General features: G+C 44.7%; 1 protein-coding gene across 1 annotated transcript; it reads left to right on the top strand.

Moving 5' to 3' along the window:
• The first annotated feature begins 4,407 nt into the window (after positions 1–4,407).
• On the top strand, positions 4,408–20,992 carry THNSL2 (threonine synthase-like 2 (S. cerevisiae)). The gene is made up of 8 exons (XM_006875871.1): positions 4,408–4,630; positions 6,729–6,923; positions 7,644–7,796; positions 12,578–12,808; positions 17,257–17,405; positions 17,500–17,625; positions 19,999–20,150; positions 20,749–20,992. Exons 1-8 carry the CDS (start codon positions 4,408–4,410, stop codon positions 20,990–20,992), a joined length of 1,473 nt encoding a protein of 490 aa, XP_006875933.1.
• Positions 20,993–24,914: the final 3,922 nt, after the last annotated feature.

The raw sequence follows: 24,914 nt of genomic DNA, 5'->3' as shown, positions 1-24,914 counted from the left end.
ATATGCAGATGACACAATCTTGTTTGAGGAAGGGAAAAGGACTTGAAGCACTTACTCATGAAGGTCAAAGACTACAATATGGATTACACCATAATATAAAGAAAACAAAAATCCTCATAATTGAAACAATAAACAACATCATGATAAATAGAAAAATGGTTAGAGTTGTCAAGGATTTCATTTTCTATGGCCGCACAATCAAAGCTCATGAAACAGCAATCAAGAAATCAAACAACGTAGTGCAATAGGCAAACCTGCTGCCAAAGACCTCTTAATATGTGAAAGAGAAAAGATGGTACTTTGAGGACTAAGGTGCATCTGACCCAAACCATAGTATTTTCATATGTATGAAAGGTGGACAGTGAATTAGGAAGAACAAAAAAAGAATTGATGCCTTTGAATGATGGTGTTGGTACAGAATATTGAATACTGACTATACCATGAACACAGTAGCTGCAACAATGAGCCCAAGCATTAGTAATGTGAGCACAGAGCAAGACACGACAGTGTTTTCTTCGGTTGCACAAACGAGTCCTAACCCACTCAGGGAGCATTGGTGGTTTAGGGTGGTTACCCTGATTCCTTTCTGGCCCATGCCTCTCAGGTGCACCCACCACCCCTCTATCAGTGGAGGCTTGCTTGTGGTCATGATGATGAACAGATTCAGTAGAACTTCCAGAATAAAAGAGAAGGCTTGGCCTAGCGATCTATTTCCAAAAATCAGCCAATGAAAACAGCAGGACAATGTTGGCTCTGTAGCCCATATGGGGACTGCACAGGACTGGGTAGGCAGCTTTTCCTTCAGTGAATTCCGTTCGCTGTGACTCCGGGGTGGGCTAAGAAGAGGAGAGGAAGGCTGGATCGCTCAGTTAACAGCAATGATTACACTAAGGATTAAGAAACTGAATGTGAATAAAGCGTTTAGTAAAATGCCTTAAACATGAAAAGTGCGAAATCAATGTTTCCTCCTTATCATTTCCTTTCTCTCCTTCACTGCTTCCCAAGCCTTTGTCTTTTGCCCTGGCTCCTTCCAATCAGATTCAACCGGAAGCCTGAACTCAATCTGCCGCCGACTTGAGGCCGGGCGCAGACGTCCAGAGCCCGGAAGCCGTCTCCCCGGCCCAGTTCCTGCAGCCGCTTGGAGCCCCCGGTCCGGTAACCGCACGCCCGGCCCGGCCCCCAGCCTTTGACCCACGCCGCTTTGACCCATCCCAGGCCAGGATTGGGATTCCACCGCTGGTTCTTCGGGGTGATCACTTCCCCCAGATCGATGCCCTAGCGCGTAAGCCGGCCAGTTCGCCCGCGCGTAACCCAGATTTCCCAGCGGCGTGTGTCTGGCCCTCCCCTGCCTGGGTAATCGGTAGCGAGGTTTATTCACTCTTGAAATTCTGGCTCCCATCTGGCGCTTCGCTCAACCCTGACAGCGTGATTGTGTCGGTCTCCAGACCCCTTTCTGGTGCTAATTCTGACCTCTAATTCTGGTGCTCCGACTTGGAGGAATTTGGGAGGGTATTTTCAATGCTTTGCACCTTCTCAGATGTCCCCCAAACAGAGAAGTCTATGGTGTTCCCAAGAGACAGGGAGTGGAGCATTAGGCTCCTGAGGACCACCTCAAGGTTGAGACATCCCTTCTTGATCAGGGCCCTGTGCCCAGAAACAGGATCGGCCCCCTGAGTTCAGCTACTGGGGTCCAAGTCTCCACCCTGCCCTACCTTTCCAAAGAAAGTCTCGTTACCTCTCCAGCCATCCTGAGGAGTCGCCTAAGAACTGTTTTCAGACCTTGGAAACTGTTGTCTCTGTATTTATTCAGCAAAGTTACAAAGACAAGTTATAAACTTTTAAAAAAATGTTTTATTGTGGATTCTGTGATAGTTTACATGGGAGAACATTAGCTTTACATTCATCCTATCATATATCTTTTCATTGCCATGGTTACAGTCCTCTTCATGCATCATCAACCAACCAAAGTGTACACCCTGAAGGCCTTTCCCCTGGTCGTCAGCACACAGCCCCTCTCTGGGTTTAGAGTCCCCAGCAGTTCCCTCTCTACACATCATCGACTCTGCCTTCATCTCTGTCATCACTGTTTCTCTGGGTGTTGTTGTTGTTGTTGTCAGGTGCCATCGAGTCGGAACCGACTCATAGCGACCCCATGCACAGCAGCACGAAACAATGTCCGATCCTGGGCCAACCTCACTACCGCTGCCACACTTGAGTCCATCAATGATGCCACCTGGCCAATCCATCTTGTTGGGGGTCTTCCTCTTTTTCTCTGACCCTCCACCCTACCCAGCATGACATCCTTCTCCAACGATTGTTTCCTCCGGACAATATGTCCAAAGTAGGGCCCCACATTCTGCTCTTCTCCCTTGATGGTCCCAGCGATCTCCGCTCCTGGACTGCAAAGTCAACCACTCTCCCCTTGTTTTGCTACAAAACGTCTATTTTTACATTTCCAACCCTCACAGTCAGTTCTGAAAGCAATTCACTATTGTGCCACATGAGTGCCATCCCCATCTCCTTTCATCAACCCTGCCCGTTATAAACTCTTGCACCCCAGAGGTTACTTAGTCCAATTCCTATACAACAGCCCAGCAAATGTGCTTGATATTGTTCTATTAAGGTCATCTAATTCTACTTCTGGGCCTAATTGATTTGCCATCCCTGCATGTGCAAATGGGTAAGGCCTTGGCTGCAAATGGAAAGACTGGCAATTCAAGCCCACCTGAGCTACCTCAGAAGAAAGATCTAGTGATCTACATTCCAAAAATCAGTTGGCTTGGACATGCATGGACTCTTTTTAACATGGGTCATTATGAGTTGAAGTCTTGGATGGCAGTTGTTTCACTAGTTTGTTTTTTGGTGTTCTATTTGATATTTGACTTACCTTGCATTGAACCCAAAGATGTCGATTTCTTTCCTGCTTTGCCCTGTTGTCCTGAAAGTACTGTCTCTTGGGGTCATTAGATCAGGGGGCAGCTCTTCCTACTGTCAGCTCATGCTCCTGCTCTTTACACTGACATGGTGCAAAGACCATAGCAACCTTCTCCTTTGCTCCTGGGCCAGTTTGTCCACATCCTCTGTAAAATGTGGTGTCCAGTTGGAATCCAGTGCTCCTGGTGTGATGTGGTTCACCTACCCCAGGAAAGCCATTTTGTAATGATCCTCTCCTTAAGGATGCTGTCAACGGCTTCTTTGGTAGCTCAATTATCTGGCTTTCTTCTTAGTCTGGTCCTATGAAGATCCTGCCTGTTATGACAGCTTCTTAGGTAGTTTGTGTTGACTCTAACTTTTACCAGAGTTACACAGACCCTTCCCTTTATAGATGTACACAACCACCTTACCCTGCCCACCTACCTACCTACCCACTCACTTTCATTCTGTTCTGTGAAACACTACACTTTAGTTTATTTGACATGGACCTTTGTACTCTTATGGCACATGGTTCCTGGGAACCTACCTGATATGGAAATTCCCTCAGGATTCTCCCCTATAATTTGAGTGCTCTGAGTCCTCACAGGGCCAATTAGCCCTGGGGCCCTGTGGTGATGTAAGATAAACACTGAACGCTTCACTGCAAGGTCAGCAGTTCAAACCCACCAGACGCTCCTTGGGAACCTCCCTATTTGTTGGAACTGAATTGACAGCACTTAACAACAACAGCAATGGGGCATTGGTGGTTCGATGGTTCAGAACACTCATCTACTGTGCAGGAAAACTGGGTTTGATTTCCCTTTATTAGCATGGAGGCTTCATGTTGCTGTGATGTTGGATGGGTTTCAGGACAGCTTCCAGACTAAGATGGGCTAAGAAGAAAGGTGATCTACTTTAGAATATCCCCGTGGATCATAATGATTGGATCCACAATCAATCATGCAAATGTCTGAGGGCCATTAGTACTTTGGTCCATTGTGTATGGGGTCACCATGAGTTGGGGCAGTATGCCAGCCCTCCTCATTATTCTTCTAGGATTAGGTTTAGGATTAGGTAGAGCAGCTGTCTCACCTTGGATGTTATAGTAGGCCTGTGCTCCATAGGTGTCCAGTGATTAAGTTTGGGGAAGTAGCACACCAAGCCTTTCTTCTGAGATTTTTCTAGGTACCTACAGACTTTTGGTTAGCAGTCAAACATGTTAACCATTTGCGTTTAAGGTAGTAGGTCAATGAGACTGCTTCATACGGATTAGAAGATTATGGTTTGCAAAGTCACAGATGGAAGCTGGCATGAGACTCGACACAGGACTCCTGTCAACCCTCTGAGCCACCATGAATTAAGTCACCTTGTCCCGACCTGCTGCCGCCTCAGTGAGAGGTGGTTCAGTGACTAACTGAGGGGGCTGTGTGTGGGGTGGTGGGAACTGGGAACCTTTCGTTCTATCTCCTCTGCAGGCTGCAGGCCTCCAGGATCATGTGGTACGTCAGCACTCGGGGAATGGCCCCCCGAGTGAACTTTGAGGGGGCCCTCTTCTCTGGCTATGCATCCGATGGGGGCCTCTTCATGCCTGAGATGCTCCCACAGCTGGATAGAGAGACCCTTCGTAAGTGGAGCATGCTATCCTACCCTGACTTGGTGAAGGAACTGTGCGCCCTATTCATTGGCCCCGAACTCATTACAAGAGATGATTTACACGGTGAGCCCCTTACCCGCTTCAGATCAGCCTCGCATAGACACCCAACCAGAAGGATGGCTCTTGTCTCATGCTCCAAACTTTCAGTTTTTACCCCAGAGTCTAGAATCCCCAAACTGGAAAATTCCCTATTGTAGTTTGTTGTTATGTGCCATTGAGTCAGTTCTGTCTCATAGCAACCCTGTATAAGGTTTACAAGAAGCGACTAGTGGGTTTGAACCACCAACCTTGTGGTAAACATTCCAGAACGAATCTTCCAGCACCACACCAGGGTCCCTAGAGCCCATTTATTCCAACTCTACACCTCCGGTGAGATGAATCCTGAACTGAGTTGCAGAGAATTTTTTTACTTTGTTTTTAAGAAATCTTTTCAAGACAGTCATCCTGCGTGGCTTATATGGTGGAAGTTTTCCTTCCTGCATATAAAGCAGCCATACTCACAGACTTTTTCCTCCTCTGCTTGAATGGTAATTCCAAGAGGGACTTTGAAAGTGCCCCAAAGTGTAATGTGCTTATGGATTGTCTAGAGATCTTGTTAAAAAGCAGATTTGGATTCAGCAAGCCTGGGGCGGGAATTGAGAATTTGGCATTTCTATCAAGTGTTATAGGGATTTGTGGGTAGTGCAAACCATTAATATGCTTGGCTTATAACCTAAAAGTTGGAGGTTCAAGTCCACCCAGAGACACCTTGGAAAACAGCCTGGCATTCTACTTCCCGAAAATCAACCATTGAAAGCGCTGTGGAGCACAGCTCTGCTCTGGTACCCCTGGGACCACCATGAGTTGGAACTGACTTTGACAGGAACTATAAAACATTTGTGGAAACATTCCATTATCTTTTAATTTCATTTTTCCATGAACTTTTTGAAGGCCCCTCATAGTTTCTTGTTGTTTTTTTCTCTTTTTGTCAAGTATCCAAGTAATACTAATGCTGCTTGTACATGGACCACACTTTAAATTGTTGTTGTTAAGTCAGTGCTGACTCATAGTGACACTGTATAGGATTTCTGGGGATTTATTTAAATCTTTGCAGGATCAGAAAGCCTCACCTTTCTCCTGTACAGCAACTGGTGGGCTTGAACTGCTAACTCTGTGGTGTGTAGTCCAGTGCTTATCCTATGGATCCATCTTGCTCCCCACACTTTTGAATGCTGTTGTTGTTAATTGCTGTCATGTTGGTTCTGACACATAGTGACCCTGTGTAGGGTTTCTAAGGAGCGACTGGTGAGCTTGAACTGCCGATCTTGAAGTTCAAACTGACTCTGCAGTCTAGTGCATTAACCCACTGTGCCACACCAGGACTCCCCCTTTTAATAGCACAGATACAATCTGTAATGTAATGGGAGGCTCAGGCTGGGGAAGAGAAGAGGATCACTGAAATTGTGGTCCAATGACCAGCAATGATCACAGCCTGGATACTTATAAGAAATCCCAGAACCCCTCAGAACTAGAATCTGCATGTTAATAAGATCCCAGGTGATTAGTTTGTCCATTGAAGTTTGAAAAGCACTGCTGTAGACTTCCCCAATTTAAGGAAAATTGTACATAATCCATACCGAGATTCAGTGTGTGAGTTTTAGTAATGAAAAAACGTACACACAGACTCATGTGCGTTTCCTGTCTTTAGGAAGGAAATAGAGATGATACACAGATTTGTTTGTAATTATTTAGCTTCTTTTGGAAGACATGCTCACAAAATATTTTTTTAAAATAGTATATGGAAGTGAAAAATGAAAGTCTTACAATTCCCTGGGGGAATTACTATGACAAATCTACAAGTAGTTTGGTGCATGTCTTTCCAGACTATTTATCTAAGATTACGTATAAATGGTTTCATTTAAGAGGAAAATGTTTGGTCTTTCTATCTGGTGGTGATAGAATGAAAGAAAGATGTGACAATCCAATTCTGTAACGATTTACAGGCTTAGTAACTCTATGGTGCAGTTCTACTCTGTTCTATAGAGTAGAACTTTAGGTCCGATTCCGGTCAATGGCAATGGGAAAGGATAGATACTTTAAACTTGAAAATGTAAGCCTCTGAGAGGGAACATGAGGGGAGAGGTCATGCCTTTCATTTGCTGTCTCCTCCCCACCCTCACAGATCTGATCCATCGGGCCTTCAGCAGATTCCGGCACCAAGAGGTTGTCCATCTGTCCAAGTTGAGGAATGGGCTGAATGTGTTGGAGCTGTGGCATGGAGTCACGTATGCATTTAAAGACCTGTCCCTGAGCTGCACAGGACAGTTCCTGCAGTATTTCCTGGAGAAGAGGGAGAAGCATGTCACGGTGGTTGTAGGTGGGTGTTGTCTGTGTTAAGTGCTAGAGCCCTGGTGCCCTGACTTGTGAGTGTTCATTTACAGGCTGTCTCTCTGGATGTCTGTTGTCTCTCTCTGGAAGTGTGTTGTCAGTTCTTCTAGATCAGGGTTCTTAACCTTCTCTTGTGTCGTGGACCCCTTTGACAGTCTGGTGGATGCTGTAAATGATTTTCAGAATAATATTTTTAAATACAGAAAGTACATAAGATTACTTGGTACCAAGTTCACCCTGAATGCTATTCACATATCTCTTGGAGTCCTGGGGTAGCCCTGTAGGGTAAGCACTCTAGACTGCAAGGTCAGTTTGAATCACAAAGTCAGCAGTTCACACTTACCAGCCGCTCCTCCTCAGAAACCCTACACAGGTTCGCTAAGTATCATAACCAATTCGACAGCACTTAATAACAACAGCATGTCTTGAAGGTCCATGAACTGAGTTTCTACCCTCCAAGTATTTGAAAGCAGATGTTGTCCCATTTAGCAACAATTCTTTGTTATTGTTGTTAAGTGCTGTCAAGTTGGTTCCGACTCATAGCAACTCTGCATAGGGTTTGTGAGGAGTGGCTGTTGGGTTTGAACCACTGACCTTGCGGTTAGCAGTCTGGTGTTTATTCTACAGTGCCACACCAGGACAACAATGTTTTAGGGTCCCTTTTTGTTTCCTTGTCCAAAGGGAAAGGTTCTCCTTTCTTCCCATCCAGGAACTTCTGGGGACACAGGGAGTGCTGCCATTGAGAGTGTTCAAGGAGCAAAGAATGTGGACATCATCGTTTTGTTACCCAAGGGTCACTGCTCCAAGATTCAGGAGCTCCAGATGACGACGGTGCTGAAGGAGAATGTTCACGTGTTTGGAGGTAGGTATCAGGACAGGGACCCACCTTGATTGGTTCTGTTTTGAGAGATGGCCTGGGATGAAACAGGAACCACTGATTTACTGGCTAAATAGCTTCTCCTCTGACTCTCTAATTCCTTTCCTTCATCAGTCATATCTGAGGTTGATATGTGCCTTGGCTTAGCACTGGGAAAGCTCTTGGCTACATAGTCTCATACAGGACAGGAGGTGACAGGTGAATAATCCAATACTGACAGTCCAACACAAATGTGCAGGTTTAAAGCCATATCTCAAAGAGTGTCTTCTCCATGCAGGTTCGACCTGCTGGCATCATATATGCAGGCAGCCATCAGACCCCATAATCTGAGCCAGTTGACTTGGACTTTGTCCCAGGGGACTGGAATTTAGAGGGAATCAACGTCTTACATGACTATTTTTAGGAGAACATGTCCTAACCTGTTGACAGCTCAGGCCTTCTTTTATAGTATAGAAACAATTAAGTGATGTGATTGATTAATGAGGTCCTAGTATATAAAATGGGAAGCTACTTAGTGGCACCCTTTGCTAGTGACACCCCTTCCTGAGCCACAGCATGTATTAGCATTGGGTGCTTGGAGAAAGGTGAGAATCATCTCCTTTTAAACCATAGTCATTCTTCTAGTATGCCTAGATTTCATCATTATGGAGTTTGAGAATGGAGAAAGCTGGAGAAAATATGATTTCAGTCATCCATTTTTTTTTTTTTTTTTCATCTCCCACACTGACCCCAGGTAGCCCCAAGGTGGGATGGGAATATGAGCAGTAGCGTCTTGGTGGAGGCTTTATGCATCTTGGCCTTGGCAACTGTCCAGGTGACCTGGGTGGCTTGGCAGAAGAACAAATATGGCAGCAGAAGACATTCCCTCTACAACTGACCTGGCTTCCTGCCGTAATTTCACGGGTAGAGGGTGTTTCTATAGAACACCAAAAAGGCAACTTGGTCAAGGAGATCGGCACAGTGAAAACACACCTTTTCAGGGGAGTGACACAATTGTTTATTTGTCCAAGAGCAAGCAAAAATTCTCCTCTGCCTATTTCTTTAGCCAGTGCATGCCTAGGCCATGAACAGCTTAGCCTTGGTTGTTGCCTATTTTACTGCAGTCTCCTGCAGAGATTATAAGATTTTAATGTACAGAATTCAGGCTCCTGAGGGTTCCTGGAACCTCAGGCATCAAACTTTCTGCTTATGGATCTAGGTTATCTTTTCTGGGAATCAAAACAGAAAATAGCTTTTTGTACCTCTGTCTTGCCTTCTACATCCTTCTTGTCTTGCACACAAAAGATAATGGAAAACTTTTGCCTAAGGTCATGTATGGACAGTCTATTTCTGACCTATGGGTTGGAGAATGATGCCTGTTTGTAAGATAGTGGCAAAAATGTGCATGTTGATCCATGCAGTATGTCCGAAATATGTTATTGCTAAAACTGAAGGAGTATTTCTGTTTGCAAAAGTTCTGGGCTTCAGTAAAGTAAGACAGCAAACTTTAAAGACATTAATTTTTGTTTATCCACAGTACTGTTGAAGTTATTCTTTTCCTTTCTAGAATAACTTTTCTAGAAATTCTTTTCCTTCTGGCTTGGCTTCAAAGAGACTTTCAGGAGCTAACAGTGAACAAGTGTTTTATTTTAGATTGGTGAACTCAAGTAGTAAGAATGGCTAGCCATGCAGTTCAAAGTGAATTTGCAGTCCAGAAAATTAACCCACAGTGCCACACCAGGACTCCATGTTGGGCACTGATGTTGTTGTTAGGTGCCATCGAGTCAGTACCGACTCATAGCAACCTTATGCAAAACAGAACGAAACACTTGCCCAATCCTGGACCAACGTCACTATTGTTGCCATGCTTGAGCCCATTGATGCTGCCACTTTCTCAATCCATCTCGCTGGGGGTCTTCCTCTTTTTCTCTGACCCTCCACCCTACCAAACACGATATCCTTCTCCAGTGACTGGTTCCTCCTGACAATATGTCCGAAGTATGAAAGAAGAAGTTTGGCCATCCTGACCTCCAAGGAGCACTTTGGATGTACTTCTTCCAACACAGATCTGTTGGTTCTTTTGGCAGCGCATAGCACTTTCAATATTCTCTTCCAACACCATAACTCAAAAGCATTACTTCTTCTGTGGTCTTCCTTATTCACTGTTCAGCTTTCACATGCATATGAGGTTATTGAAAATATCATGGCTTGGGTCAGGCACACCTTAGTCTTCAAGCTGACGTCTTTGTTCTTCAACACTTTAAAAAGGTTTTGTGCAGCAGATTTGCCTAATGCAATACGTTGTTTGTTTTCTTCACTGCTGCTTCCTTGAGTGTTGATAGTTGATCTAAGAAGAATGAAGTCCTTGACAACTTCAATCTTTTCTCTGTTGATAAAAATGTTTTTTATTGGTCCAGTGGTGAGAATTTTTGTTTTCTTTACATTGAGTTGCAATCCATACCAAAACCTGTGCTCTTTGATCTCATCAGTAAAAATTTTAAGTCTTCTTCACTTTCAGCAAGCAAGGTTGTATCATCTGCATATTGCAAGTTGTTAATGAGTCTTCCTCCAATCCTGATGCCACATTTTTCTTCATAGAACCCAGCTTCTTGGATTATTTGTTTAGCATACAGGTTGAATAAGTATGGTGAAAGAATACAACCCTGTCGCACACCTTTCTTAATTTTAAACCATTCCCATGTTCTGTCGAACACTGCCTCTTGGTCCAGGTACAGATTCCTCATGAACACAATGAAGTGTCCTGGAATACTCATACTTCACAATGTTGTCCATAGCTTGTCATGATCCACACAATCAAAAGCCTTTGTGTAGTCAATAAAGCACAGTTAAACATCTTTCTGATATTCTCTGCTTTCAGCCAAGATCCATTGGACATCAGCAATGATATCCCTTGTTCTACAGCCTCTTCTGAATCTGGCTTGAACCTCTGGAAGTTCTTTTTCAATGTATGCTTGCAGCCGTTTCTGTATTACCTTTAGTAAAACTTTACTTGCATGGGCTATCAAAGAGATTGTCCGATGATTTCCGCATACCGTTGGGTCACCTCTCTTTGGAATGGGCACAAATACGGATCTCTTCCAATCAGTTGGCCAGATAGTTGTCTTCCAAATTTCTTGGCATAGATGAGTGAGTGCCTCCTGTGCTGCCTCACTTTCTTGAATTAGTTCAATTTTGATCCCATCAATTCCTGGTACAGGTTGATAAAACTATTAACTTCCATGTGAACTGTATAGTTGATTCTTTTTAAGAACAGTGTAATCAGCAACTACTTGGTATTTATTTTTTATATGACTTTGGAGACTTTTGGCAGACAGTAACATAAAATACAACTTGGACCAGCTTAAACAACAAGAACAATGTTTAATTTACATAACGGGAAGCGCAGAAATGGGGTAGGCTCCAGACTGGTTGACTCAGTGACTCAACACTGCCTCAAGGATTCTGTATGTTCATGGCTCTGCCTTCCCCAATCCTAAAGTGCTTTCTTCTTGTGGTCATACAGTAGCTATTCATGGTCTTTCTCTTCCTCTCTCTTACAAGCAATTAGGCAGTGAAAAGTTTTTCCTAAAGTCCCACCAAATATTAGCCTGAGTTTAGCAATGACTCCCCAGAAATGTCAGTCACTCACTTGATTCTGAGTTTCTGAATCATGAGCTGGCCAAAGGCCTGGGACTAGCCTGACTGGTTTAGACCATTCAGAGTTCACTCGTAGGCCTAGGCACAGTCCCCAGCATCTCTGCCTCTGCACAGTGGTGCTTATGGCCTGGGTAGCAACCTTAAGTTCTACTTTAGTATTTTCCACAATAAATATCATTTCCCTCTCCTCCTAGATTGGTTCCAATGGGGAATAGATCCAGTTTCAAATATGAGATCAATATTGGCTTGATTGCTAGTTGAGTGGGACTGGGAAATACAAATTGAACCAGTGACTAAATGAGTTCCTTAATAATTTACCCATAAGTTAAACTGATGTACAAACCCAGCCTTAGGAGATGTTCCACCCATTTGAGCTTACCTACCACATAAGAACAGAGAGCAAAATAGTCACCTTTGTAATCTAAATGAACCCTGGTGTAGTGCTATAGGATCAGCACTGGACTGATAACCACAAGGTCAGCAGTTCAAACCCACTGGCCATTCTCTGAAACCATACATAGGGGTTGCTATAAGTCAGAACTGACTCAAGGGTACACAACAATCTAAATGAGGGATAAAGGGCAGACTGTGTGGGAACAATGACTACCTCCACCCTAATGGACTGGCAGATAAAGACTCATCCTTTCACCATATCATGATGAAAGAAACCAACCCTCTTCCCTTCACAGAAGAGTAAGGAAAGCAGGAATGGAACACAAGAATTTTTATCTTGCTATTTCCAGATGGTTTCTATAGTGATATAAACAGTGGGGATAGATCCCATGACATTTTCTGTTGCCTCTAAGTGAGGCTAGATATTCCGTGGCGCATCAGTATGACACATGGTTCTATCCATGAAAAGCTCACTCAAGATCAAGTCTAGATGATATATGATAGAATGAATGTAAAACTAATGTTCTCCCATTTAAACTATCACATAATTCACAATAAAACATTTAAGAAAAAGAAGAAAAAAAAAAGATCAAGTCTAGAAAGCAAGACCAACACAAGGGAAAGAAAAGATACCAAGAGGAGTGAAGGTTCAGGAAGGATGGGCTCAGTGAGGGAGGATCCTTCTGGGGATGTACTGACCACTCCTGACCACTGCCTTCTCCCCTCTCCCCTTACAGTGGAGGGAAACAGCGATGAGCTTGATGAACCCATCAAGACCGTGTTTGCCGATGTGGGTTTTGTCAAGAAGCACAATCTGATGAGCCTTAATTCCATCAACTGGTCCCGGGTCCTCATTCAGATGGCCCACCACTTCTTTGCCTACTTTCGGTGTGCACCATCCATGGACATGGACCCCCTGCCCCTTGTGGAGGTGGTTGTGCCAACTGGGGCTGCTGGCAACCTTGCAGGTATGGAGATTCCTGGACTTACACGGACTGGGAAGGGAAGCACCCGTGGTTCCAGTCTTTCTTTCTTCCAGCTGCCCCTTGGCTGCAACAGTGAGGAGAAAGTTGGGGTCCTTGTTTAGAAGGTGGTGGGAAACTACTCCGAATACACTCCCAGAAAATGCTCCCTTTAACTATCTAGGTGGGGAATCGCAGGCTCCTGTGGCAAGTGGGACATGAGTAGGTAGCCCTGATCTAGCTATTGGCCTGACCTACTGTCCTTATCCACTCAGCAGAGACAAGGTCAGAGTCCAGTAGTCATATCCTCTGCTGACTTGGACTTCATGCCCAGCCTTGGCCAGCTGCCTGCTATGAGGGCAAGTGGCTTGGCTGGTACAATGTCTGTTCACTCTTGAAGACATTATCTGGACACTGTGGTGAGGTAGAATGAGTCTAGACCTAGGGTTCTGGCTCCAGTCTGCTGTTGTCTTACTGAAAGGCTGTGGCATGGTGCCTTGGACTTAGTTCCTTATCTATGAAAGGGAGTTTGGATTGTGTATCATATCTCTGAAGACTGCTGGGAGGAGCAATACAGTTCTCTAAGAGTATATAAACTCTGTAAGGTTAAAGTGCTACACAACAACATGGCACTAAACTAATTTTCTTTTGTAATAATTAACATTTACTAAGCACTAGACTGTGTGTGATGCAAGATCCCTGGGTGGCGCAAATGGTTCACCCTGTCTGCTAACCAAAATGTTGGCAGTTCAAACCCACGCACCGGTGCTATGGAAGGAGGCTCCTGGCAGTCTGCTTCTGTGATATTACAGCCAAGACAGCTCTTTGGAGTTTGGTTCTACTCTGTAACACACAGGTCACCCTGAGATGGACTCGACTTGGTGAAGTGGGAGAATGTATAATGCAATGTTCTATCTGTGTTTCTCATGCATGAACTCAGTGAATCCTCACATGAGCCTATGAAAGGGACAATGCTATGATTCTATTTTATAATGATGAAATGGAAGCACAGAGATGGTAATCGACTTGCCTCTGGTTACACAGCTAGTGAATAGGAGAGCCAGGACCATAGTCCAGCAGTCTGCCTCCCGATGGGCATTACTGCTTCTGATAGTTCAGTCAGTGGCATTGCTTCTGATGGTTTGGATAAGGCTAGGAGCACAGCGCCATGGCTAGGAAGCGTCCTCACTCCTTCTGCTAACAGAGTGATGGAAAGAGCCGTGGGCTGGGAGTTAGGCAGGGATGGACCAGCCTTGTTACCACTCTGGGGTGCCCCCTGTCTTCCACGTTCACATCATCCCCTGGTGAGTGGTTTTACCTGAAGTAGTGCAGCCTGCAGCCCTCTACATCCAGCACCCACCACAGTGCACAAAATAAACACGAAACAAACACACGACTACTGTTTGCTGAGTGTCTAGCTATCCTTGTTCTGTAAGGAACTAGCAGTTTGACCTATAGTTCTGGGCCCTTCTTTTGCATAGGGATAGCATGACATTTTCATGAGAATCAAATACAGTAAGAATTGTGAAAATGTTTCACAAAAATTACGAGTGATACTAGTTGTTATTGTTGTTATGTGCTGTGGAGTTGGTTCTGACTCATAATGACCCTGTATAGGGTTTCTGAGGCTGCAAATCTTTATGAGAGCAAAAAGCCTCATCTTTTTCCCACGGAACAGCTGGTAGTTTCGAACTGCCGACCTTGAGGTTAGCAGCCTGATTCGTAACCACTACACTACCAGAGCCCCTTAAGAGTGATACTAGAGTGGCCTGATTATCTCTGATTCCACTTAACTCCTCACCAAAGAGAAAACATTACGTGTTTGGGCTTTGCATCTCTTTGGGTGAGGAACTCCTTGCTTGTCCTGTGCAAACAAGAACTGTTGTTAATATGGACTGAGGGGCATTGTTTTGTCACCCTTGGTGCCTCAGATGCAGTCTGAAGCTGCTGGCTCTTGGAATATTAAAAGCATGTACCCTGGTCTCTTAGAAAGGCGTAGTTGGATTCCTTCCGCTGTCACTTAGTAGGCTTTGGATGAGCTGGTTCAAGCGGTTTCCTCTTCTGCAGGAGGGCGGCTTTAAGGTAACAAGCACTGTCAGTACCTACCAGAGGACCGTGGAGGCACGGGAGGGAGGAGGAGGGATCCAGTGGTAGAAATCCCACCTTCCATGCAGGAGACTTGGGAATTGGGCTAGAGGCCTGACCAGTGCACTTCATGTGCAGCCTCCACAGCCATCAGTGAAGGCTTATGTGTTGGTATGATGATGAACGGGTTTCAGCAAAGTTTCCAGACTAAGATGAGCTAGGAAGAAAGGCCTGGCTAGCTACTACTGCAAAGCAGCTAATGAAAACCCTGTGACTCACAACAGTCTGATCTTCAATGGTTCAATCATGGGGATACTGCAGGACCAGGCAGTGATTTGCTTTGTTGTGTATGGGGTTGTCATGAATTGGGGCTGACTTGATGGCAGCTAGCAACTATGACGACAGTAATGTACCCAATGGTACGCAGAATAGCCTCAGAGCATAGTAATAGATTTCTCCTCTTCCTCTCTCTCAACAGAGTTTATGAGAACTGTTCACATACTCACCCATTTAAAGTGTACAAATCAGTAGTTTTGCAGAGAGGTGTGACCATCACCACAATCATTTTAGAACATTTTCATTATCCTAGAAAGAAACCCCATACCCATTAACAGTGTCTCCCCATCCACCCCATCTCCAGACCTAGGCAACAATGAATTTGCCTTCTGTCTGTATAGATTTGCCTATCCTGAACATTTCATATACATGGAATCATATATGACTTATATTGCCTGGTTTCTTTTCAAGGTTCATCCATATTGCTGCATGTGTCAATACTTCAATCATTTTTATTGCCAAATAACATTCCATTGTATGTTGTTGTTGTTAGGCACCATCAAGTCGATTCCGACTCATAAAGACCCCATGCACAACAAAACAAAACACAGCTCAGTACTGGGCCATCCTTACAATTGTGATGTTTCAGCCCACTGCCGCAGCACTTTGTCAACCCATATCCTCAAGGGTCATCCTCTTTTTTGTTGACCCTTTACTTTACCAAGCATGATGTCCTTCTCCAGAAAACATGTCTCCTGATAACAAGTCCAGAGTATCAGAGGCGAAGTCTCCCCATCCTGGCTCCTTCCGTTGTATAGATATACTGTTGTTTGTTGTTAAGTGCTGTTGAGTCGGTTCTAACCCATAGCGACCCTGTGCAGGGTTTTCAAGTAGCAGCTGGTGAGCTTGAACTACTGGCTTTATCGTTCAAGTCGACTTTGTGGTCCAGCGCATTAACCCACAGCACCACACATTATGTTTATTCATTGACAGACATTTGGGTTGCTTCAAATTTTTGACTATTATGAATATGCTATTCTGAACATTTGTGCAAGTTTTTGTGTTGGCAAATGTTTTCATTTCCTTTGTGAAATGAAATTGCTGTGCTATATAAAAATTCTGTGTTTAACTTTTTATAAAGAAACTGCCGAACTCCAAAATGACTCTACCATTGTATATTCCCACCAACAATGTGCAAGAATTGTAATTTCTCTCCATCTTCCCCAATGACTGTTTTTGTCTGTCTTTTTGACTAATCCTATCTTAGTGGGTATGAAGTTGGTTAAAAGATGAGACTTTCTGCTCCCATAAAGATTTACAACACGTTGGGTATGAGCTGGAACCAGCTCAGCAGCTCACAGGTGTACCAGCACAATGTCTCTGAAGTGGTACCTCATTGTGGTTGTGAGCTGCATTTCCCTAACGAAGTATCTATTCATCTGATTTTTGACCACATGCATATCTTTGTTAGAATCTCTTTTCCAATCCTTGACCATTTTTAAATTGAGATGTTTGTCTTTTATTGTTAAGTTGTAACCGTTTTTTATGTATCCTAAGTGTTGTTGTTGTTGCTAAGTGTTGTCACATCGGTTCCGACTCATACTGACCCTGTATTCTGAGGCTATATATCTTTGTGGAAGGAGCTCTGGTAGTGTAGTGGTTACGAATCAGGCTGTGAACCTCAGGGTCAGCAGTTCCAAACTACCAGCGGTTCTGTGGGATAGAGATGAGGCTTTCTTCTGCTGTAAAGATTTACAGCCTCGGAAAACCTGTACAGGGTCGCTATGAGTCAGAACTGACTCCACAGCACATAACAACAACAACATATCTTTGTGGGAGCAGAAATCTTCATTTTTTGCTCATATTCTAGGTGCAAGTACTTATTACACATATGATCTGCAAATATTTTCTCACATAGTTTGAGTTGTCTTTTTTTACTTTCTTGATAGTGCCCTTTGGAACATAAAAGCTTCAAACAGCACAAAAGTTTAAAAATTTTGACGAAGGTCAATTTTTCTATATATTTTATCGTTTTATCTGCTTTTGGTGCCCTAGCTATGAAACCATCATTCTCCCCTTTCTCTTGTCTTAAGCTGGATGTATTGCTCAGAAGATGGGCCTGCCCATCAGCCTGGTTGCAGCAGTGAACCACAATGACATCATCCACAGGACTGTCCAGCAGGGGGACTTCTCTCTGTCCAAGGCTGTCAAACCAACCTTGGCATCAGCTATGGACATCCAGGTGGGATCTGTAGGGAGGTGTGCAGGTGTTGTTGGGTGGGGCCTAGGTAGGGGCTGAGATCAGTATGGTCCCGGGGCCTTGCCTTTCTGTCCAGGTGCCCTACAACATGGAGAGGATCTTCTGGCTGCTGTCCGGCTCTGACAGCCAGACGACAAGAGCGCTCATGGAGCAGTTTGAAAGAACCCAAAGTCTGAGCCTGCCCAAAGAACTACACAACAAGGTCAGTCTCTGCCCACACATTGCAGAGAAAGGAAGGCTGTTGCCACAAAACCAGACTTGGTGTTTGGAAGTCTGTTCAAGGGAAGGGGTCACCTGCTTCTTAAATAGCTGCCAAGTACCAGGTACTGTCACTGTCATGTTGCATGGACTAAGGTATTGAATGAAGAGAGCCAGTAGGAAGCATTGGTTCCAAGTCAGCTGTGAGACCGTGGGTAAGTTTCTTCAGCTCTGTTCCTCCTCTATACAATGGTGCTCATATGATTGCCTACCTTCTGGGATATCTGGGAGATTTATGTCAAATAATACATGTGAAGTACTTTGCATCCTGCCTGGCATATAGACTTGCATACATTAACTATTTCTATTAGCCACTATGAGTAGAGACCATTGTTCCTGTTAAGCTCTTTCTTTCTTTATTTTTGTGGAAGGAATTTCTTTTATTTCCTTTGTTGTGATTGTTGTTGGTAAGTGCCATGAAGTCAGTTTTGACACCTAATGACCCTGTATAGCATTTCCAAGGCTGGTGAGTTTGAACTGCCGACCTTACAGTTCAAACCAATTTTGTGGTTGAGCGCTTAAATGCCATCCTTCTGACTCATAGTGACCTTGTAAAGGATTTCTAAGGAGTGGCTGGTGGGTTAGAACCACTCACTTTGTAGATGGCAGTTCAGTGCTGATCCTGCAGTGCTATACCAGGATACCTTAGAGCCTTCCCACTTCCTTTAGCTGTCCCTTATATGACTTAATTTTGCATGGTCAATGTCCTTCTTATGTGGTCTCAGAGTAAGATATGGTTCTCTAGCCTAGGCCATACCCACACAGTTGGAAGTACAATTTCTGTCTTCTGGAATCTGTGCCTGTTTGGATGTAAACAAAGATAAACTTACTCAGTCAGTGCTTTGTTTTGATAACCACGTTCCAGCTTCCCATGCTCCATGAAGACCAGCACCATAATGCCATTCCTTGGCTCTCCCTGTGCCCCGCCCCACGCTGGACACATAGGAGATGCTCCATTTGCTGAAATGACGTAGCAGACAGGAGAGGTATCGGATGACCTCCAGTGAGTGCGTCTGGCTCGTGTATTTTATGAGCCAGTATATCCAGGACCTAGGAACTCTGGCGCTATCTCTGTCTGTAGATGTGACCCAGGAAGGAAGTTTCCATTTAAGGAAACTTCAGGCGCTAAAACACTGAACTGCAAGGTTGGTTTGAACCACAAGGTCGGAGGTTCAAACTCACAAGATGCTCCTTGGAAACCCCATACTGGGTCGCTATGAGTCAGAATCAATTCGAGGCCACTTAACAACAACATGGGTCAGAACTGTGCTAGATGCTGGAGATACAAAGACAAATAAAATACAACCCTGTGATTTCAATAACCTCATATACATGCAAAAGAGAAGAATTGATGCCTTTGAGTTATGGTGTTGGAGGCAAATATTGAAAGTGCCCTGGGCTGCCAAAAGAACCAATAGATTCGTTTTGGATGAAGTGCAGCCAGAGTGCTCCTTAGAGGCCAGGATGGCCAAACTTTGTCTCTCAACTTTGGACATATTGTCAAGAGGGACCAGTCTCTGGAGAAGGATATCATGTTTCGTAAGGTGGAGGGTCAGAGAAAAAGAGGAAGACCCCCCCCCCCCCAATGAGATGGATTGGCCAAGTGTCAGCATCGATGGATTCAAGCGTGGCAACAATAGTGAGGTTGGCTCAGGATTGGACAGTGTTTCATTCTGCTGTGCATAGGGTCACTATAGGTCGGTAACCGACTCGATTGCACCTAACAACAACAATGGAGGAGGTAGCTATACAAACCGTTTATAATACCAAATGGCCTCTGCTGTAGGATGTTTGATATGTCATAAGCATGCAATAAACTTTCAGAGAATGATCACATACTCTGCCCACACTGCGAGGATACAGGAAAATGGGAACATTTCGTAGAGAAGGTGCCATGTGCGCTGGCTGGGTGGGAACTGGGAGAGAAGAGTTCTCATATTCATCTGAAAGGGGCACACCTGCAAAACAGAGACCCTGGAAAAATGCTTGACTGTCTCTAACCTCTATTGTCAGATTGTTGAATGGGATTACATACTAATTTGCTGATTCGTGAGCCAAATTCCTAACTTAATTTGTTGACTTAAAACTTACACATGTCCTTCCCCTGAATAGAGTAAATCAGCTTAAAACTGGTAAAGCAGATGTTTCTTCAGTGGTTCAAAAGTTCCACAACATTGAAGAGTCATAATTTTCTCCTGGCTGAATCCGAACCAAGATGATCATACATTTTGATTTCAGTCCAGTCCCTGGTGTTTGTCTGAGTGAGTCTATACAGTGGGTTTTTGATCGCCTCTCCACTGACCCTGCGACCTATCAGCTTTCAGCGACTGTGACGTCTGAGTCAGTGTCGGATGAGGCCATTACCCAGACCATGGCTCGATGCTGGGAAGAGAACCAGTACTTGCTGTGTCCTCACTCGGCAGTGGCCGTGAGCTACCATTACCAGCAGATGGATAGGCAGCAGTCCAGGTATGGCTGTCGGGTACTGGGTCACTCGCGGACTCTAGCTTTTGGGTACCCCTCTTTTCTCCAAGCAGGAGAGACACGGGTGTAAACAAAGAACACTAATGCAGTATGTTGAGGGCTGGGTGGAACTGAGCCCAGAAGATGCTCTAGGAATAGCCACTGGGAGAGGTGGTGCCTGAGCTAGACCTCCAAAAAGGAGGAGTACTTTGCCAGGCAGATTTATTGCATTGCTAAGTTCAAGGTAACCCTGCCAGTTGCTGTGGAGCTGACTCTGACTCATGCCAACCCCATGAGTGTCAGAGTAGACCTGTGCTCCACTGAGCTTTTAGCGGTTGATTTTTCACAAGTAAATCACCAGCCTTTTCTTCTGAGATGCTTCAGAAGATTGGACTTGAACCCCCAGTCGTTCAATAAGCAGCCAATCATGTTAAATATTTGAACCACTCTGGCTCCCAAGTTCAAGGTACTAATTAACTGTGTCTCTCCATTCTCCATGTCCTTCTACTTTCATCCTCTCCCTGTTCCTCCACATCCTCCCTCCCCCACCTGTCTTTTCTCTATGGCAACCCCCTGCTCCCATTTGCCTTCCCCACCCACCCAGCAGCACTCTCAGGTGCTGCCTGGCCCCTGCCTCTGCAGCCAAGTTCCCAGAAGCTGCCCTGGCAGCTGAGCTGAACCTGGAGGTTCCTGAGGAAATCCTGGCCTTGGAGCTCAAGGAGACACGCTGCACTCCAATGAGGAGAGATGATGACTGGACACAGATGCTTCTGGGCACCATTGAGGCCCTAAGCGGGCAGTGGAGGGGCTGTGCCCAGGACTCCTCAGAGCAGCCAGGCTGGAGATGACTTCCACTCTTTCTCCCCATTGAGAGTTCCTGCTGGGGGAGGGGGCGGGTACTAGGAGGGCTGGGCCTGGAGACAAGTGGTTTTGCTGTGCTTTCTAACCATAACAGTGTTGTGCTTGGTTACCTGGGAGGCTGGTGAAGGAATGTGGATATGCACCCACTGCTAGACAGTGTAGAGATATCACCGCTGGACAGGAAATTGCTGGGGGCCGTGCACAGTGGACCCGGCCTGCTCACTATCATAAACCAGATCTGGGGCTCACAGTCTCTGAGCCTTAATTCATCTGACTCCAGACCAGGTTCAAAGGCCTTGGCCCACTTTGTCAGAGGCTTCCAGCATCTTCTGATGTTGGGAATCCCTGGAAGAAAAGTGCTGTTCCATGTGAGAGTGGCTCTGCATGTCCTGTGGACCAACTCCTTCTCCTCTCTCAAGCTACCCCTTTCCCCTCCCCATCCCCAGCTCAGAAGCCTTAGCCTTGGAGATCTTAAATATCCACCCTTTACAAATAATTGTGGGTAGACCCAAAGAGGGAGAGGGGCTGTGTGCTGAGGACCTGGGTGCAGGCTTACAGTGTATATACCCTTTGGTTGTTTGATGATGCATGGAGGGGATTGTAACCATGGCAATGAAACAATATATGATAGGATGAATGTAAAGCTAATGTTCTCCCATGTAAACTATCACATAATTCACAATAAAACATTGAAAAAAGAGAGATAAAAAATAAAATAAAATAATTGTGGGGAAGACCAGTTGCATCTTCTAAAGATGTGTTTGCTGCATTCTTCTGTGTACCAGGATTCAAGCCAAAGATTGGACCATATGGGCCTGCCTTCAGGATGAGGAAGAAGACCCTGGGGGTGGGGCCTCATGGTGGCCTTAAGTGGACTAGACACTCCTCTGTCCATTCTTCTCTTTAGAGGGAGCGTGGACACTTTTTAAACTAAGCCTAGGTCTGAGTGACCATAAAGTCCAGTATGGTGGTGGTTATGTGCTGTGGAGTCGATTCTGACTCATAGTGACTTTGTATAGGGTTCCAAGGCTATACATCTTTACAGGAGCAGAAAGCCTCATCTTTCTCCTGCAGAGAAGCTGGTAATTTCTAACTGCTGACCTTGAGGTTAGCAGCCTGACTTGTAACCACTATGCTACCAGAGCTCTTAAAGTTCAGTATACCAAAACCAAATCACCAAACCCACCGCCTTCAAGTTCACTCCGACTCACAGCAACCCAACCTGACAGAGTGGAACTGTCCCATGGGGTCTCAAAGGCTGGAAACCTTCACAGAAGCAGACTGCCACATTTTTCTCTTGTAGAACAGCTGACGTTTTGGAATACTTTCATATGTTGTTGTTGTCAAGTGCCGTCAAGTTGATTCCAACCCATAGTGACCCTGTATAGGGTTTCCAAGGAGCAGCTGGTGAGCTTGAACCACCGACCTTGCATTTCAAACGGCTTTGCAGTCTGGTGCATTAACCCACAGCACCACACCAGGACTCCATATAGGACTTTCATATAGGAGATTTGAATTAATTTTGCTGAACTTCTAATGCAAACTGAATTAAATTAATCTTACTGTGGCCTAGTAAACACATTGATTGCTTTTGTCATTTGCTCTTCTGTTGACAGTGCCTCGGTTATTTTCTACTGGGCAGCCTCCCTCTCACCCCTAGTATGTGGGTTCTGTTGGAATTAACAGCCCCTGGATCACACCTGGTGGATAGCTGAGCTCAGGCTTTGCCAGTCAAAACTGTAGCAGTGGATTCTGGGATGGGTGTGTGACTGAGTTCAGGCCAGGTGAGACTTGTGTTTGAGATGCCATTCTCTGACTTCTGTGACTACTGAGAGCCTCGGACAAACCCATGAAGTGGAATTGTTTCACTTTGATGTAGAAAGAATCTGTCTGAGAATGAAACTGACAAAGGGAAGCTGAGTCAAGGGATGGTAAGCAGGACTAGAGGTCGGAGTTGCACTTTGAACCACACTCCTTGATTTTTTTTTTTTTTTAACTTAAGGTTTATATTGTGGATTAAGTTAAAGTTTACAGGTCACATCATCAGTTTTACATTCAACAAATCATATACCGTGTTTCATTACATTGATTATAATCCCCTCCATGTACCATCAGTTAACAGTATTTCTCTCTATCCACTTTAGCTTTTTAAAAAAACACACAAACAAAAAAACCCACTCAGGCATATATAATAATTTACATCTTCAAAGGGCACATTCTGCAAGTCTGCTCCTGGCCACCAGCTCTTAGTCCCTCTCTTCTTAGTCCATGAATCTAGAGTCCTCAGCCGCTCCCCGTCTCCATGCCCCCATCTCTGCCTCCATCGCTAGTGCTGCTGCTTCTCTGGATAAGGTCCCACATTTTGCTTGTGTGTTCCTCTCTTGATGGTCCTAGGGTCCTCTGTTTCTGGACTGTAAGATTAACCACTCCCCTTTTTTTTGTTACAAAACTTCTACCTTTACAACTGTGACAGTCGCGATTAGTCATGATAACAGTTATTCACTATTGAATCTTATCCCCGTCTCTTTTCACACACTCCTTGCTTTTGCTGGTTGGGTTCCAGTTAGCAGTGCTACAGAAGCCATGACTGGTCCCTGAACTCGGTTCTTTGGTTTAAGTTGTGCATGTTGTTAGGATACTTCTAAATTGAAAGTACTTCAGGTTGCCAGAAGAACAAACAAATGTGTCCTAGAAGAAGTACAACCAGAATACTCCTTAGAAGCAAGGATGGTAAGACTTAGTCTCTCATGCTTTGGATATGTTATCAGGATGGACCATTCATGCTTGGTAAAGTGGAGGACCAGCAAAAAAAGAGGAAAATCATCAGCATGATAGATTGACAAGTGGTAGCAACAGTGTGAGGATGACGCAGGACCGGCAGTGTTTTCTGGTTGCTACGAATCTGAACCGACTTGATGCACTAACAACCGATAGATGCTGACACAATTCTGTCTGCATACTCTTATAGGTGGGTGAGGTAACAGTGTCATTCCCAAGGGGCAGAACCATGATCCTTGATACCTATCTAATAACAGAATGGAGACTGGCGCAGAAATCCCCATCCTTGAACAAGCTGAACATTGGAAAGGAATATCTGAAGGTGGATGTTTGGAGTAGGCTTCCTTAATGTTCATTTCCGATGCCGTGATTCTATAGAGGAGATAGTATTCACTGATGGAATATTAAGACTCCATCAAAACACAAATAGGTCCTAGAAGGATATAGATTAATTTTAAAGCACAGCTCCGCTAGATATCATCAAGAGAGCTTAACATAGGTACACAGCGTTCACAGATTCACGGAACATATTTTTACTGAGTTTCGATGATGTTTCAGACAGTGAGCTCGAGGCCAGGGCTATAGAGGGAAAGAAGAAAGCCAGCCCCGTCCATCCATGGAACTTAGAATCTAGCGGAACAAAGTGGCACTAAATAAATGATCACACAAATAAATATTGCAGTTTGTACTTGAAAGAGCATCCAGAAGGAGAACCAGATTTAGTCTGTGGAGAGGGAGAGGAGATTCATTTAAGCCAAGACTGGAAAGATGAGCAGGACGTAATCAGGCAGCAAAGTCCATCTTTGGAGGATGTGGCAGCTGAAAGGAACTGTGAACCCAGCTTGGGCAGAACTGAAAGGCAGCCATTGTGGCGGAAGACAGAAGAGGAGGGTCTGTAGAAGGGGACTGGGGTCAAACCTGCTGGATCTGTGGGTAAGGTCTTGCCCAATGTCCAGGCTAAAGACTTTGGATTTCATATGAATAGCAGTGAAAAGTTAGGGACAAGATTGGATCTGTGTGTGGGGCATCAGTGTGCCCCACAATCCAGCCATTTGTCTCTTCTTTAAAGAATATTTTATGTTTCTGCTTGCTAGATATTATTTCCCATCTCTATGACTTGGAACTGACTCC

Source organism: Chrysochloris asiatica, unplaced genomic scaffold (assembly GCF_000296735.1).
Source record: "Chrysochloris asiatica unplaced genomic scaffold, ChrAsi1.0 scaffold00341, whole genome shotgun sequence".
NCBI classification, from domain to species: Eukaryota; Metazoa; Chordata; class Mammalia; order Afrosoricida; family Chrysochloridae; genus Chrysochloris; species Chrysochloris asiatica.
The sequence above is the reverse complement of the archived record's forward strand: the minus strand, read 5'-3'. Positions and strand labels throughout refer to the sequence as shown.

What these genes read in the sequence shown, in the direction of transcription:
- THNSL2 (XM_006875871.1), top strand. Translation starts at nt 4,408, where the DNA reads ATGTGGTACGTCAGCACTCGGGGAATGGCCCCCCGAGTGAACTTTGAG. An exon ending in GAATGTTCACGTGTTTGGAG is followed by an intron (nt 7,797 to 12,577) that starts GTAGGTATCAGG and finishes CTCCCCTTACAG; the next exon opens with TGGAGGGAAACAGCGATGAG. An exon ending in CATCAGCTATGGACATCCAG is followed by an intron (nt 17,406 to 17,499) that starts GTGGGATCTGTA and finishes CTTTCTGTCCAG; the next exon opens with GTGCCCTACAACATGGAGAG.